Source organism: Achroia grisella, unplaced genomic scaffold (assembly GCF_030625045.1).
Source record: "Achroia grisella isolate CSIRO2021 unplaced genomic scaffold, CSIRO_AGI_Agris_v1 utg546, whole genome shotgun sequence".
Classification (NCBI taxonomy): domain Eukaryota; kingdom Metazoa; phylum Arthropoda; class Insecta; order Lepidoptera; family Pyralidae; genus Achroia; species Achroia grisella.
In genome coordinates, this window is record NW_026712931.1 from 3,227,003 (window position 1) to 3,242,866 (window position 15,864).

The 15,864-nt window shown below is 31.4% G+C and overlaps 3 protein-coding genes across 3 annotated transcripts; 1 reads left to right on the plus strand and 2 right to left on the minus strand.

Moving 5' to 3' along the window:
- Positions 1-1,794: 1,794 nt before the first annotated feature.
- Positions 1,795-7,889, minus strand: LOC131848225 (DIS3-like exonuclease 2). Its single transcript, XM_059198015.1, has 4 exons — positions 7,789-7,889; positions 5,326-7,701; positions 4,408-4,666; positions 1,795-3,878 (listed from the first exon to the last, which is right to left on the minus strand). The coding sequence occupies exons 2-4, from the start codon at positions 7,614-7,616 to the stop codon at positions 3,684-3,686; spliced, it is 2,745 nt and encodes a 914-aa protein (XP_059053998.1). The 5' UTR covers positions 7,617-7,701; positions 7,789-7,889; the 3' UTR covers positions 1,795-3,683.
- Positions 7,890-8,646: 757 nt separating this feature from the next.
- On the plus strand, positions 8,647-9,571 carry LOC131848219 (multifunctional methyltransferase subunit TRM112-like protein). The gene has a single exon (XM_059198009.1). The coding sequence runs from the start codon at positions 8,999-9,001 to the stop codon at positions 9,374-9,376; it is 378 nt and encodes a 125-aa protein (XP_059053992.1). The 5' UTR covers positions 8,647-8,998; the 3' UTR covers positions 9,377-9,571.
- An 82-nt stretch (positions 9,572-9,653) lies between these two features.
- Positions 9,654-15,423, minus strand: LOC131848218 (cytochrome b-c1 complex subunit 2, mitochondrial-like). The gene is made up of 10 exons (XM_059198008.1): positions 15,287-15,423; positions 14,913-15,046; positions 14,374-14,548; positions 13,775-13,906; positions 12,712-12,882; positions 12,434-12,525; positions 11,863-11,960; positions 11,260-11,423; positions 10,290-10,511; positions 9,654-9,987 (listed from the first exon to the last, which is right to left on the minus strand). Exons 1-10 carry the CDS (start codon positions 15,329-15,331, stop codon positions 9,904-9,906), a joined length of 1,317 nt encoding a protein of 438 aa, XP_059053991.1. The 5' UTR covers positions 15,332-15,423; the 3' UTR covers positions 9,654-9,903.
- Between the last annotated feature and the right edge of the window lie 441 nt (positions 15,424-15,864).

Genomic DNA, 15,864 nt, shown 5'->3' on the forward strand with positions numbered 1-15,864 from the left:
GTCTCGCAATAAACTACGTGGCTCGATACTGCTTGGGAGATTAGGAAATTAATTGAACGGGAATATCTACTGTCAATATAATTAATTTTATTATAGATCATAGAAGTAGAATTAAATACATAAAAACATGATTGAGCATTAAAATAATTATAACAGTTATCATAAAGATCTGTTAGTCCAGAAGTATAATCAACACTACTAATGTAGTAACTATTTTAGACATCTGATAAAATATAATTTGCCTTGGTGTATCCTCGTCACAAACTATAATATTTTATGCTTAAAGCATATATGAAATAATTATTCTTTATTATATGAACTCAGAGAGCTAGTCATAAAGGATATAAAAACCGGAAGCCTTAGAAAAAGACAGAACTCAACCACTTCACCAAAAAAAAATTGGTAATCTGATAATAAAGTTTTTATAAGTACCAAAGTAGTAACGTGACCGCACAGTTTTCATTAAGTTTGTGAAATTACATTTAATTTTCCACTTTGTTTTTGGAGTAGTTGTTCAGTTTAATGAATACTATTATTGGCTTACGGCTTCGTACAGTACCAAATTTTATACAATGATTAATTATCATTGTATATAAAGATGAAGCATAGTCTTTACTATATACTGATCCGAAAATTAAACCTATACAGAACAGCAAAAAAGAAATCTTTCTGTTTAATTTTGGTTACTTACTTGTAGACCAATACAGGTCTACAAGTCTTTTCGTGCTCAATGGACTCCACAACCTTAACTACAGTTAAATAAAAAAAAGTTCAGACATCATAAATTGACGAGTACTTATTTTATGATATATCTAAGAACAATAATAGAAACCCACCATTACTAACCAAGTTCTCGGCCTATATACACTACTTATTAGACTAAGATTCTAAAAATTTATGCTACAGGCCGCGTCCAAAATATAGTCAAGTCATCAGTAAATTTTGTCTGTGTCCCAATTATAAAGTGATTTGAAACAGGCTAAAAACTATAAATTTTGCAGTTACGTTCTAATTGTAGGGTTGGCAATTGCAATTGTTAAATGGATCCATTTAACAGTTGCAATTGCGTACAATTTAGCTCGTATCTGCAACTCTTAAATGGTTCATAGAAAATAGCAAACCCCAGATTTTTAAGACCGCTTAAGAAACGATGTTATTATTGATTGATCTACCGTCAGATATACCTACGTGGAATAAGGATTTTATAAACTCTGCTACTACACAGACTATATGAACATATATGAATACACTAATGAAATACACCCATTATTTTCCCCTTGTTTTAACAGTGTTAATACACTGCTACTATACTGTGTGCGCTATAGCACGGCGCGGGTGACAGTTACTAATTTTACATTTAACAATTGCTACATTGAAATTAATACAGTTATTAATGATTTAATATATTACGAATGTGGTACAGCTAAAATACTAAGTCATAATTTGGAAATCGCGGCAACTTTTAAGAGTGAAACGAAACGTTAATCAAACTGTCACCCGCACCATGCTACAGCGCACATGGTATGGCTTCATGCTATATACATTATAAGTACATGACATAACCGAAAAAAACATGCGCAATTTAATTGCTATATCGATTATTATGATATTTAATGTAGTAAAATTTAAACTGAAAGAATCTCAAAAGGGTTTTATGTACAATATAACCCATCTGTTCATAGCTTTCACGCGTTCGAATATTATACATACACTTAGGGGTTTCATACAAATATTAGGATTCATAGTTGTCAATAAGAACAATTGTAATTTAAATTATTAGTGAGTGACTATTCATTATTCAAATTAATTTGAACTCTATTCCACATCTAGATAAGAAAGATTTACTCTAATACAATATTTTAAATTAATGTCATTATTACGAACTTGCATCGTTACAACATTAAGACTACTTATAAATGTAAGATAAAATAAAGCATACACAGACTTATGTAATTAATCTTAATGAAATAATACAAGGTAGTGTTATTGCTATAGTAGTACCCGAAATTATTTCTTCTCGGCCGAAAACTTTTAAAATGCTTAAGATAATTGTATTATGAAGTTAATGAAAGTCAACTGCGGTTTCGGGGATGGGTTGAATAGCAGGAGGGTCCTGCTACTCAACCCATCCCCGCAAACATTTTTTTTTTTGATGAAAATAGATCCTATGCACAATAACTTTATAGTGTTTATTTAGAGAACTTATTTTAACAGATTGTACTACTGCTTAGTAGATGGCGTTGTTTGTACAACGCAATGTAAGCCAAAAAGCAAACAAACTAAATAGCGCCATTTTATTTTTTACAACGCCATCTGAGCACTGGACAAAATAGTATATGTTAATATAATTTCAACTAATTTGAACAAGAACTGAAATGGACTTTGAAGTTATAATGCATAGTTTATATTCTATATCATACAGTACAACATAATAGCCGTTACATTTTATACAACCGAATCTAATAAGGAGTAGATAATATGTTACAATAAATTTCCTAAATAAGGATTGAAATGAAAGTTGAAGTTGTAGCGCATAAGGTTTATTTTAATTAAAAAAATAATGATTATTTGTGAGGGTCCTGTTCCTTAACCCACCCTCGTAACGGCAATTGACATTCACTAAACTACATAAATCAACTACCGTGACCATTATAGAAGTTTTCAACACGGAGGAAAGTGTTCACATTGACATCAGGTCAATGACCTGATGCTGGCTCGCGGGCTATCGGTTGTAAATATGAGGTGACAAACCTGCCATACTGTTATGGTTAACAGAATGTTAGAAACAAACTTTTAATTCTATCTTAACATTTATATGAAGAAATACCTATTTATAAAGTATTAACGAATTACATACTACAGAAGAACATAGCAAAGAAGTATATATATACCTTACATACAGTGGGAAAATGTTCTTGTAGAATAATATTCGATAACTTAGAGTGGTTACAGTTTACATTATTCCAGAATTGAATTTGTAACCCCTAGTGGCATGCATAAATCTACCGTTACGTTAAAGAAGCAGAGAGCGATAAAATGTCTACTGAAAGATTGGGTGTGGTCTTAATTATCTTGACATTTACGTGCTGCCGCCGCTTCGCACGCTCGACGCGTACGCTCAGCGATTGTTCGGTCACTATTAGGTCGCGGCGTACATAGGTATATACATGGATGGTAGACCATTTTTAATGTCTTTCAGAGAATAGAATTCGCTTAGTACTAAATGTAATTCTAGTTTAACTACATATAGTACTATTACTTTATACACTACTTATTTTCTCAAAACGGCGAAAAATATCGTCAGAAATACATGTATGCATACAATATAGATAAAACACATGTGACATGCACATGACAATATATATATATCATAGTTTATAACAGTCAAAAATGTTATTACGTATAGGTATACATAATAAAAAAATAGATTTGACGAGACATTATCTTAGAAAATTCATCACATAAGTACATTCATTTTCAATTGTAAAATAAAAGCAAAAAATTAAGACCATATCATAAGGATAAAAAGTACATTTCAGAAATTTCTATCACAATTTGATAAAATTACTTAACAATTAAGTAAAAAAAATATACCGTTCTATTTACAGAGTGTACACTTTTTTTTATAATTTGTAGTCAAAATAGTTTTAATTTTAAATAAAATTATAAACATTTTAAATTGTCTATTTGGGTCGTACTAACTTAGTTTCTACTTTAACCATATCATCATCTCTGTTTAATTCAACTTGCAAAATAGAGAACACTCCTATTACTTGAGTTATTTCGGGCAAATTAGCAGTTGCATGCCAAGTTAATTCCATTTTGGAGAGCTTCGTTCCGGCATCATTTTTTATGCATTTATATTGACCGGGAAAATCCTGTAATTACCGTTTAAGACTTTATGTGAATCACATGAATGAGTAAAAAAAAAAATTTTATTTAATAAATTTAAACAATAATTAATTTTGCACACTAATAATATTAGTGTGCAAAATTATAATCAATCCTATTAATACACACAATACTAAAACTGTTTTTTTGTTATTACAGATTCTTTTTGATAATAATTTATCTTTTAGAATTGAAAAGACGGAAAAGTAAGCATCAAAAACCAAACCCTAAACTACTCTGGCCATTTTAAAATATGCTAAATGGAATTCATCAAAGGATATTTTTAAGTAATGTTTGTCAGTTTGTTGTAATTTTAAATTAATTCATATTAAAATCTTTACACATCCATACTATATTACACAACTATTTTTTCAACGAAATATTATTAAGCTTGATAAACTTTAGCATTTATTTATACCTGAACAAATTTCAATAAAAACAGGGAATTAATTTGAAAAGCCCTGTGTGTGTGTAATTAATATGTTATTATTGGAAATTAAACAAAATTATACTTACATTATTAAAGAATATTCTTCTATTCAAACCCATGATTACTATAATTACATCAATGTATTTTTCTCGTACATCAACAACAGCAGCTTCGGTAACAAATGGTGAATTTAATTCAATATATTTCAAAGTGTATAGTTCTGTTGACATTTCTCCTGCTTTTTTAGCATTATATTTTTGTTTATTGCATTGTGCTGCTATCATGCGAACTTTATCTACATCCCATGTTGGTACTTCTCTATACTTCAAGCTGGCTGCTAGCAATCTGAAAAAAGAATACATTAAAATAAATATTTCTGACTAGTTCTGACTTTATCTCTAAGAACAGTAGCCTAAAAGAAAATAATAATAACCCAGGACAATGGCAACCTGCATGTAACACCGCTGGTGTTTCAGGCATCCATAAACAAACATGGCCCATGTTTGTTTACCACCACCATAGTATAAAAAAAGTCACTGCTCAGCAGTCTTCTCTTAAATTAAGCAGAAGTTGCATAATTCACATAGAAAATACTCAGACATATATACAAATGTTTGTTCATGGGAGAATTGAGCCTGTGACTGTGTGTGTGTATATTAACAAACACACTTATTAGCAACTGAACGGATTTAAGTAGGAACTTAAAATATAGATGGAAAAAAATAACTCCACAAACATATTGCTTTCATAGAACATTGAATTCCAAATATCCAAAACATGCTTACTATATCATATTTACATCTTATACTAGATACCTAAATTGGAACAACAATGGATTTATTATCAGACACTTAAATTACATTAAAAAATGTTATCTCAGAACAAATATATACTACATATTGCAATACCTACTGATAAGCTGAAACACAGTTTGATTAAAGCTATCTGTTAATAATAATACATATTTAAGAAATGAATCATACTATTGATAATAAATATATTACCTATGAACCATTATATCAGCATAACGTCTAATAGGGCTTGTGAAATGTGTATACAAAGACACATTAAGAGCATAGTGATGAAGGTCATCATTATCACAACCATGAGCACAAAAATACTTTGCTCTAGTCATTGGCTTTGCACATAACATGTTCAGCACCATTGCTTTGCCTTTATCCGTACAATTAAGCCCCACATGTGGCAATAATGACCGATGTAAATCAGCCGCTGAGGATATTTCCAAATTAATGCCCAGGGGCTCTAATGATTTAGCCAATTGTTTCAACATAAAAGCACTAGGTTCTGGGTGGCACCGTAAAAATGCCAGATTTGGGTGGTCATTATAAATTCTTTCAGCAACAGTCATGTTTGCAAGCAACATAAATTCTTCAATAAGTTGATGGCTTTCTTTACTTTCATAAATGTAAAAAGAGTCTGGTAGCCCATTTGCAGTATTTAATTGAAAGGCAACTTTCGATTGATCAATTCTTAATGCCCCATTCTCAAATCTACGCCTACGAAATTTAGATGATATTTCACCTAATATTTTAATTGACTTTTGTATATCGGAATATTGAAATCCATTGTATGTCTCTGGAAATTTATCTTTAGCATCCACATTATTATCTAGAATTGCCTGTGCATGATCATAAGCTAATTGGCAACAAGAATGAATTACAGTTTTTGAAAACCTGTGACTGATTACCTTTGCATCTTTGGTTATTTCCCAAAACACAGAAAATGCCAGTTTATCAATACCAGGAAAAAGAGAACACAGCATACACAGTTCATCAGGCAACATGTGATATGCTTTCTCTACTAAATAAATTGTGGTTGCTTTGTCTGCCACTTTTTCATCTAGTATTGTATTTTCAGTAAGAAAATGTGCCACATCTGAAATATGCACACCAATTTCAAAATTTCCATTATCTAGTACTTTACATGAAACAGCATCATCAATATCACGACAATTAAATGGGTCTATACTAAATAGACACAGTGCACGACAGTCCTCCCTTTTCCTAATTTCATCTTCAGGTATTACATAATCTTGACTAGGGAATAGCCCTCTGACTTCAGGTCCAAAGGGTGTTACATCTAAATCTGTTTGTGCTAATATAGCCTTTGTTTCTGTCTTCATATTACCAGACTGGCCTATATTACATTCAATTTTTCCAATAGCAAATCTAGTATCAGACCAATCTATTATTTTGGCTAAAAATAAAGTATTTTCATAATTTTTAGCATCATAATAAAAATTGTCAGGCCAACATGTAAATGGTATATTTAATCGTGGTACTCTATGATCACGAGGAACAAATAAAGCTTTTTGCCTATTTTTGTCAGGCATCAGTTTCAATTTTCCAATACAAGCACGAGTATGAACTTTTTCTTTAATATAAACAACTTTACCCTTCTTTTGTTTATTGTCATCTGCACCATCTTCACTATCACTATCTGATATTAATTGAACTACAACAATATCCCCTTCCAAAGCACGATTACGATTTCTAATTCCATCAATAAGAATGTCTTGTTCACTGCGATCATTGCTTGAGACATATGAATGTTGAAATTGTTTAGGATTTATTCTGAGAACACCTTCAATGAAACTATTGTTTTTTAATCCCAGTTGCACTTCTTCTACAGATAAATGTGGTTCAAATTTTTTGTCATCTTTAGTCATTTGCTTTTTTTTCTGCTGCATTGTAGATCTTGGAGAATTCTTATAATAAACTTTCGAAAAATGCATAGAATTTTGTTTCATCATGTTTGGTGTAATATTATTGCGTTGAGAGCAACTAGGATTTTGTTGACCATTTGGCAATGATAAACTTAACAAAGGATGTTGCATTACATTTTGTACTAATGGTGTTGCAGGTTGAGATGCATATAACAGGGGGCTTGATGGCCCCATTATGTTCTGTCCATTTTGTAATATTGGTGTGCTAGGAACACTTCTTGGATGATATACATTATGTGACATTTCTCTAGTGTTATTCATGTATTGTGGAAAATAAGCATATTCTAAACATCTTGTACTATTATTAGCATACATTGGTGTTACCTCGTTCATAAAAAACCGCTGCATGGAATTGCTCAGTCCCCTTAATGAATTAAATTCAATGGATGGTGTTGGCATTTGTATCGGTTTCAATCTTTCTTTTTTTTTCGCATTTTTCTTCTTTGAAGGAGTAGATGCCTGGTTACTCCTATTGTTCACATCATTTGTACCACTTATATTTAAATTTTGGCACCGAGATGATAAATCACTTCCTGTATCCATATTCATAGCTGTATTTTTAACTTGATTGATACTTGCTATATTTTCGTTAATCTTATATTTCCAGAATTAACTCAAAAATGAATTGAAAAATCTGAAAGAAAAAAGATCTATTTAGTTCAACAATTAAAAAACCGTCTCAAATTTGATATCGACATCGCTATTCTCAGTGTCTTCATACCTTCTATACGCTGGATTTGATATAATTTTACATTAATTAATTAATTAAAGGACCAGTTGATATGAAATGCGAATATGGGAAAATATTATACGACAACAAATTTTGATTTGTCAATTTGTGACATAGATAATATAGATATAGATTAGGAGTACCACAGATTCAGTTTAAACTAGGGTAAACTGAAATGTCTTCTATGGCTGTGGCAAAGAGTAAAGTAAATATACCAAAAGGGCCTGTGGGTTGTAGAAACAGAGTATGAAAGGAAATAGCAAACAACCGTTACAGGTGTGCCAACTTGGAAAAGGACTTGAGTACATCGAGTTAAAATCAGATAACCGAATTGTAATCGACTTACACAACGAGTAATAGATAGAAACTTTTAGCAGCTAGATTGTTACCGCTATTATTTATATTGTGTTCGTCTGGTACGGACAGCGACAAAAAGATGAAATAACGAGTCCAGTGGTGGTTATGTACAAATGTATATTCTTGCGTTATTTACAATGGTTGCATGGTTTAACTAAAATATATAAGTCGAATAATAAAGTATCAGTACACAAACGATTAGGTCTCATCTCTGACAGGCTTGTTACGGTGTTGCCGCGCGCTATCCGTAGAATCGCCACAAGGTATGGTATACAAATTATTTTTTTCCATATTTGTTCTTCCATATATAATATGTGACATTTCTCTCTAGATTCATTACCCATTTATTTTTGGGTTTTGATCTTAGTTTAGTTATTATAGCAAGTTCTCATATTTAATAACATAATTTGTTACGTATATAGCAGTCTTAACGAAATAAATGCTGCAATAAGTATATATAAAATAGTATAGTATATATATAAAATAAATATGTTTCGAAGACGCCCTCGCTTTTATTTTGTTTAGTTTTAGCGACAGATGTATTTTACTCGAATTAACTTCAAGCACAGAGTACTTTATTATATATACTTAGCACAAATCGAGTTGACACATCTATAATTAGTGTACAAAATTTTCTCGCGATTTACTTTATTATTAAATTCAAATTATGTAAAAAACGTAACAGAGTGTGAGATATTAACGAATTCTAAATAAATAATTTTCTATGACTAAATTAATAATAAAATAACCTATTTACTTCAGCACTACAGACATGTGTGAACTGTAAACTCACATTATTAATTTATTTTACTAAATTGTAAAAGTAGTACCTATATCCTATAAAATGAAGCTTATCACGCACAATATGCTTACTTCAAAATGTTTAAAAGGTGTTACAACCGGTTATCCACTTTCTATAAAAGCAACGAATGTGAAGCTGACAGAAGTAGATTTCAACCCAGAATTTGTCACTCGAATAATACCCAAATTAGATTGGGAAGTTCTTTGGGGTGCTGCAGATAGTATTGGTTATAGTGAAGATCTACCAAAAACGGTAGAGCCGAAATTTGAAGAGAATGAAGAGTTTTTAAAGAAAGCTCATAAAGTATTGTTGGAAATTGAAGTTGAAGAAGGACATCTTATATGCCCAGAAACAGGAAGGCAATTTCCAATTTCCAAAGGAATTCCAAATATGTTATTAACAGAAGCTGAAGTTCAATAAAATAGTAAAATAAAACTATTTTTTTTTTATTTCTTTATAAACATCATTTAGAAACCATAAATAAATGTAAGTATTAACGAAATAGTGAGACAATTGTAAACTTCATCTAAACCACCACTAGCTAGCACAGACAATGTAATATTTTCATAAACTATATAGAATAAAACTTTAGTAATGTTTAATGCTAAAACTAAATACAGATTTGTATATTGAATTTAATCAGATTCAGCATTCCATTTAAATAAAACTAATGGAAATATTTAACTGTTGTACTCATAATTATACTTCAAATATTAAAAATTAATGGGTACTTAAGAATTGCTACTAGGGTAATAATGGATCATCTGTATGGACTTATAAACAGCTCTCAAATGAAGGACATCTTTTTAGTACTTATCTGTTAGAATCACCACAGAATAATAGTTTTATATAAAACAGAATCATTTAATTCAATAATAAATTACAACATGTACTAATACATTAGATTTTTTGTATCATCTGATTAACATTTAAAGGTAGGTAATAATTTAAAGTTCATCAGCATATGGAACAAATGCAAGGTTTCCTGCGGCGCCCACAGATATTTTTGATTTCGCTGCATTAGCAAGAACCTGTAAAGAAATATTTTGTTCTGAATAAATTATAATTCTGATCCACTAAAAGTTGCATGTTGTGTTAACAAAGCTATTATATTATTATAACATTTCCATTTAAACATAAATATCCTTTCATCCCTTGCAACACAATATTACACTTTGTCAACACTCATCCCTCCCCCATCCCATACCCCGCCGCCTCTTAACATATCACCATAATTTATGGATTCCCCAAATATAAAAGAAATATTGTTGAATTGCCAACATAAATATTTATTAAAGTGATATATCTTATGTTATTTATTAGAATATTTTACCTGGGAAACATCGCTGTTTGAAATATTATCAACTTCTTTAGCCAAATCAGCTGGTGATTTTACATTTCCAGTGTAAAGGCCTTGAGCGGCGAGGTTCTCGGCTAGAGAAGTTCCCGTTTCTGCTTCACTCAGAATTTGAAGTTTAAGTTGGTTTTTACCAGCTTGAATAGCATCACCACTCAAAGATGAAGATTTGATCAATTTGGCGACTGCTTTTGCGGCCTGCAATAAAAACAAATTATGTAAAACACTTATAGCATACTTCTAAATACTTATAGCATATTCTTAAATACCATACTTCTAATTTGTCTCCACTGGTCAAGAAGGTATATTAAGATTTCTTAATGGTTAAGCAAAGCGTATGTAATACCCCTGGTGTATATCTCAGTATAAAAGAAAACTAGGCTAATACCACCTTTATACCGCTAAGTTATACTTAAGTTAGTAGATGATTAAAACTTCGTAATTAAACTGTATGCAAAAGAATGACTAACTAATCGTAAGTTGATATCACAGAATGCGCGAATAAATTTACAAATGTATTAAAATATGTGCATGTTCCTTCAAAAGCAACAAATTCGAGCTTAACATATTGCTATTCTAGCACTAAATCACTACACGCTATAGTACCAGGATAACATTTATAACAACTGAAATTAATGTAAGCATTTAATGAGGTTACTAATATATATATAGTATATAAAAAAATTCGATAACTGTAAGAAACATTGAGTTGACAGGCAACAGATAATACTCCCCATTAAGTTGTTTAAAATATCGAGATGCCATAAGGCGATTGTACGTTGATTGTTATTGAAACAACCCTAAAAACCTATGAAACCCTAATCTACAAAAGTATTGTGCAACCAGTACAATAGACATGTCTTAATATTAGTGATGAATTAATTTAATAATAAAAATTATAATTATTGTTTTAATGAGTTGTTATATAGCGGCATGTCTTACTTACAACGTTAGCTTCGTCTTTTGGCACGGAGAGCACGACGCCGAAAAGACCATTGTCGGAGTATGAAACATTGAAACCGGCAGCAGCGAATGGGCCAATATTACCAACGGCTTTGGCAAGAGGGGAGTTATCAGCACCCCATTTAGTAACAGGACCATTGCCAAAGGCTGCAAATAAATGCAAATATAGTCGCAACTGAAAATTAATATTCACATTATCATGTCTCCTACGACACTTTAAGGAATCTGACATGAAGATAGTAAGTTAACTGTTTCTCCACTTCATGTAACAGCTTGAGAAATTCTTCAGTAAATTTATACTGAAGTAAACTTCTGTCGCACCTATTTCTGCCAGCTTGTATGCTATGTTGCCATTGTAGGGTGAGTCTAGGCAGTGACATATTGAGATAAGTGACATGAGATCTTAGTCTTCTGGAAAAGCAATGCAATGCTGGTACTAAGCCATTGTTATTCCAGAGGACTGGGTTACCACCACTTACCATGAGGTGGCGGCACAGATTGTTTGTTATTCCAACTACAAAAACAAGATATTGAATAACAGTACAAGGAGTGTGCGGCTAGCGATATAAATACATAATATATGTACCTCTTGCAGCAACAGCCAATGCCAAACTTTGGGGAGAACCAGCTGGAGCTCCTTGGACTGCAATTGCTAAATGCGCCAAATCACCACCAATTTCTTTCCTATAAAATAGTAATATTTGCTCAAACAACTCTAATCTATAGTCTAAAGTCCTATACAATCATTGTTGCATTAATCTTGTAACTACAAAATAGTCCTACCAGCTAGAGATTTGTACATAGGGTGGGGCGTACATTCGGTAATCATATTATAAATACCTGACGCTGAGATATTTTGTCATTAGCACTTCATAATAGCTTCAAAATGCACTTAGTAAGCTTTGGGAATACACAAATACATTCAGTAACCCTATCTCTGCAGAAAAATAGCGCTTGATAGCATTCTTAAGCAAAATGGCAATTGCTAAATATGTTGTTAATCTTAAGTAACTTAGTATCCATTACTAATAATTAGTACTAGTAGAGGATGACAGGATGAGCATAGAGTTAGTTTATTTCATTTTATTATGGCGAATTCTCAAAGGAATTAAAAAAAAATATGTCCCTGGCTTACAAGTACAAATAAACTGCTATACCTAAGTTCACCACCATAGTATGTTGATGCTTCAGTCTGAGCATCACCAGAAGTTGGGAGTTGTAGGTTTTGGGCAACCAATGTAGCTTTCTCCTAAAACATAAATTCAAATAAATTTTTAAGTTAAATAATGTATCAAGGTTATAATTTTATAATAAAAGCTTTAGTATTCAGTCTAAAATTTATTAAACTTATATTACATATTTATCATATATCAACAATTTTTTATCATTACAGTGATGTAGATATAACAATCATTTGTATAAATATTTATCATACCTGGCTATCACCAACAACAATTACAGCACAGCGACCAGGAGTCAATGTTGTGCTGGCATAGTGTTGTAGAGACTCAGAGGAGACTTTGCCAATTCTCTTTGGTGAAATGAAAAGGGAATTACCAAGACCACGGCGGAATGCTGCTTTGTGCAAAAGATCTATGGCACGAACCTGTAAATAATTGGGTTTTATAAAGCAAAATCATGCCATAATTAGATACCTATTTATATCATATCACTTAGGGCTTAGAAGTAATAACACAAACACATCTTTAATCAGATTTCATAATTTATGTCAATCATACATTTTTAATTTGCAACTTCAGATTGCATATAGTTTATAATTTATATGATATTGTTAAATAACTCATGCAAATAATAAAAAAATATCCTTTTCCCTCTTAATTAATATTTCAGGTTATTTTATTTCAGATAAATTAAATCAGAGATATATTCCTTCAGGAGATCATCTACTCAAAAAAGAACTCTATAGCTTTAAAAATGAATTACGACATATTATACTAAAGTGTCTAATTATATGTTCTTCAAGCAGATTTATCATAAAGTCACTTCACTAAAATTATGGAATAAACATGTTTTGTACATTGTTTGACATGATGCCTACGGCTACCTTTTACCATCGCACCGCTCGCCATCGACAGGGAATTCATCCCCACGCGCTGGAACCTAAGTGGTCTCGGACAGTGCGGTTTCAGAGGAACTTTCTCCCGCGTACACTTAGATTGTGGAATAAACTACCTGCCGAGGTTTTCTCGAGAGACAACCTCGGGGGGGTTTTACAGCATGGAGTTTTTCAAGAAGGGTATATTAAGGTTTCTTAAGGGTCGGGAACGCGCATGTGACACCCCTGGTGTTTCAGGCGTCCATAGGCTACGATATTCTACGATATACGATATTCTGTAACCATTTACCATCAGATGGCAAACAAGCATACGGCTTGTTTGCCACCTAAGTGGTATAAATAAAAAAAAGTTTTATACACTTACAACTAGGCATAAATCTAATTTATTTTGTAATTATATAAATAACAATAGCATCATTACTTGTGGTGGGAGAGAAGCAATCTCATATTTCTGACGAGGAGTAATCTCACTAAGTTCCCATGGTCTGAACTCTTGGTTTGACACAACATTATTCAGATAAGCCAGGGCTTCAGGAAGATTATCTTGAGTGGCCTGAAAATACCAAATATCAATTAAATATGGTCTATAGGACCAAATAATGTATACATTTAATTTTAAAGCAGATTACACATTTATTTACTTTCCAATGTTTAATTTTCTGACAATAGGTTATATGTGAAAATATCTAATTATTTTTGTCTAAGTGTTTTCTATTTACCATATAATGTAAGTAATTAATTATAAAAATATTTTAATAAATATTTAATTATTTAAAATAAAATCAATGTGAAATAATCAGTATTATGTTTTAACTATATAATATTTCTAATATTACAATATTCCCCGTTATAAGATAAATTGAAAGCTATAAACAAAATAATAAGATGATTTAATTGTACAAGTTGTATATTTTGAAATTCAGTATTACATTTTCTTTAAACATTTTTGCAATTGTAAATTATTTGTAATTATACCTATTCATTAATAATTAATATTCATTAACATAAAAAAATATTTACCTCGAGAGTGTAATAGACAAACTCCCGGTCTCCAGAAGCACTAACAGTAGCACCAATTTGTGCCAATTTTCGTGCTATCAAAAAGACACTAGCATTCTTGGTCGTAAGTCCTGCTGCAGTGCGCAGGACATGGGAGATGCCCAGTTCAGTTTGTGGCTCGTATCTAGATCCCGCCCTGTCATGGAAAATATGAATCATTAGATAGTTAATCATTGGCTATCATTGGCTTTAAAATAGTAGTAAAGGTAAGTGAAAACTGTCAATGTCAATTTCTGTAAAGGTCTCAAAAAAAGGATTTATGAAAACATTATCATAGACTATGTTGTTAAATGAATATGAACACACAAGATAAACAAATGAGAGAAATATTCAAATAATATTTTTCAATATATATAAAATAGAAGGAAAGTGCCTAGCTTCCTAAGCTAGGCACTTCCTATTTTATGAACAAATTAATAGATGCCGCCATACCGATGGTTCATGTACAGTGGTCTTTTGATTATGTGCACGAAGTACGAATAAAAAAATTATGTACTTACTTAAATGCTATTGTAACACGAGTGACTGGAGAACCATTATCCAAGGCTGCTACTAATGTCTTGTTAGGAAGCACAGTTGCTTGAACTCGCACATCCTTTTTCACAGCAGGCACTGCCTGTGCGTATCCCCTTTTCTAGTAACAGATAACATTAATATAAAGACCTTTGTTGCAGAGAAAAGTATACCAATTTAAACACTATTTCTGAAATAGAATTGAATTTATGTAAAATATTAGGTATAATACCCATGAAAATTAGTTAAAAAGTATGTATAAAATGTTTATGTAATACCCCTATTACAGTCTGACAGATCGGGAGGGTCTTGGCAATTAAGTGAAATTAAATTAAACAACTAAAGTATGATAAATAGTTACCGCAAAATAGCGTTTAAATGGAGCTGCAAGTGATTTCGATGCCATTATAGTTGAAAAAGAGGCAAAATAATTTGGTCACTCAAAAGGAATATGTAAAGACGACATTCGAAAATTTCGAATCGATACCACAGATTATATATTATTGTGGAAAGTCGATTCTTCATCGACTATGCGATAAAATCGAATAACAAGGACTAATGCAGATTATGATTAAAATAGCAACTAAATTTAACAATATTTGTCACATATTTTACTTACGGAGTTCCAAATGGGGAGAAAAAAGATCCCATACAGAACTATCAATCCGAAATTTTAACGGTTCAAAAAAAGTATGTATATTGTTGTGCTCTACGCTTTATTTACTCTTTCCCTGAATCTAGATAAAATTAAATTGTCGAAAAAATGGCGGGAAATTTTGGTTTGACCGGACGCGTTTTTTAATTCAGGAAATATTATTTCAATAACATATAGATTAAGGATTGGTTTTTAGTAATTTTAGTTGTATTTAGTGTTATTATTATATTTATTTTTAGTGTGTAATTTGGTGTGTACATATCATATTGGTAAGTTAGATTTTA

What these genes read in the sequence shown, in the direction of transcription:
- LOC131848219 (XM_059198009.1), top strand. Translation starts at nt 8,999, where the DNA reads ATGAAGCTTATCACGCACAATATGCTTACTTCAAAATGTTTAAAAGGT.
- LOC131848225 (XM_059198015.1), bottom strand. Translation starts at nt 7,616, where the DNA reads ATGAATATGGATACAGGAAGTGATTTATCATCTCGGTGCCAAAATTTA. An exon ending in GCTGATATAATGGTTCATAG is followed by an intron (nt 4,667 to 5,325) that starts GTAATATATTTA and finishes TTCTTTTTTCAG; the next exon opens with ATTGCTAGCAGCCAGCTTGA. An exon ending in GAAGAATATTCTTTAATAAT is followed by an intron (nt 3,879 to 4,407) that starts GTAAGTATAATT and finishes CGGTAATTACAG; the next exon opens with GATTTTCCCGGTCAATATAA.
- LOC131848218 (XM_059198008.1), bottom strand. Translation starts at nt 15,331, where the DNA reads ATGGCATCGAAATCACTTGCAGCTCCATTTAAACGCTATTTTGCG. An exon ending in TACTATGGTGGTGAACTTAG is followed by an intron (nt 11,961 to 12,433) that starts GTATAGCAGTTT and finishes ACTATTTTATAG; the next exon opens with GAAAGAAATTGGTGGTGATT. An exon ending in CAAAAGACGAAGCTAACGTT is followed by an intron (nt 10,512 to 11,259) that starts GTAAGTAAGACA and finishes TTTTTATTGCAG; the next exon opens with GCCGCAAAAGCAGTCGCCAA.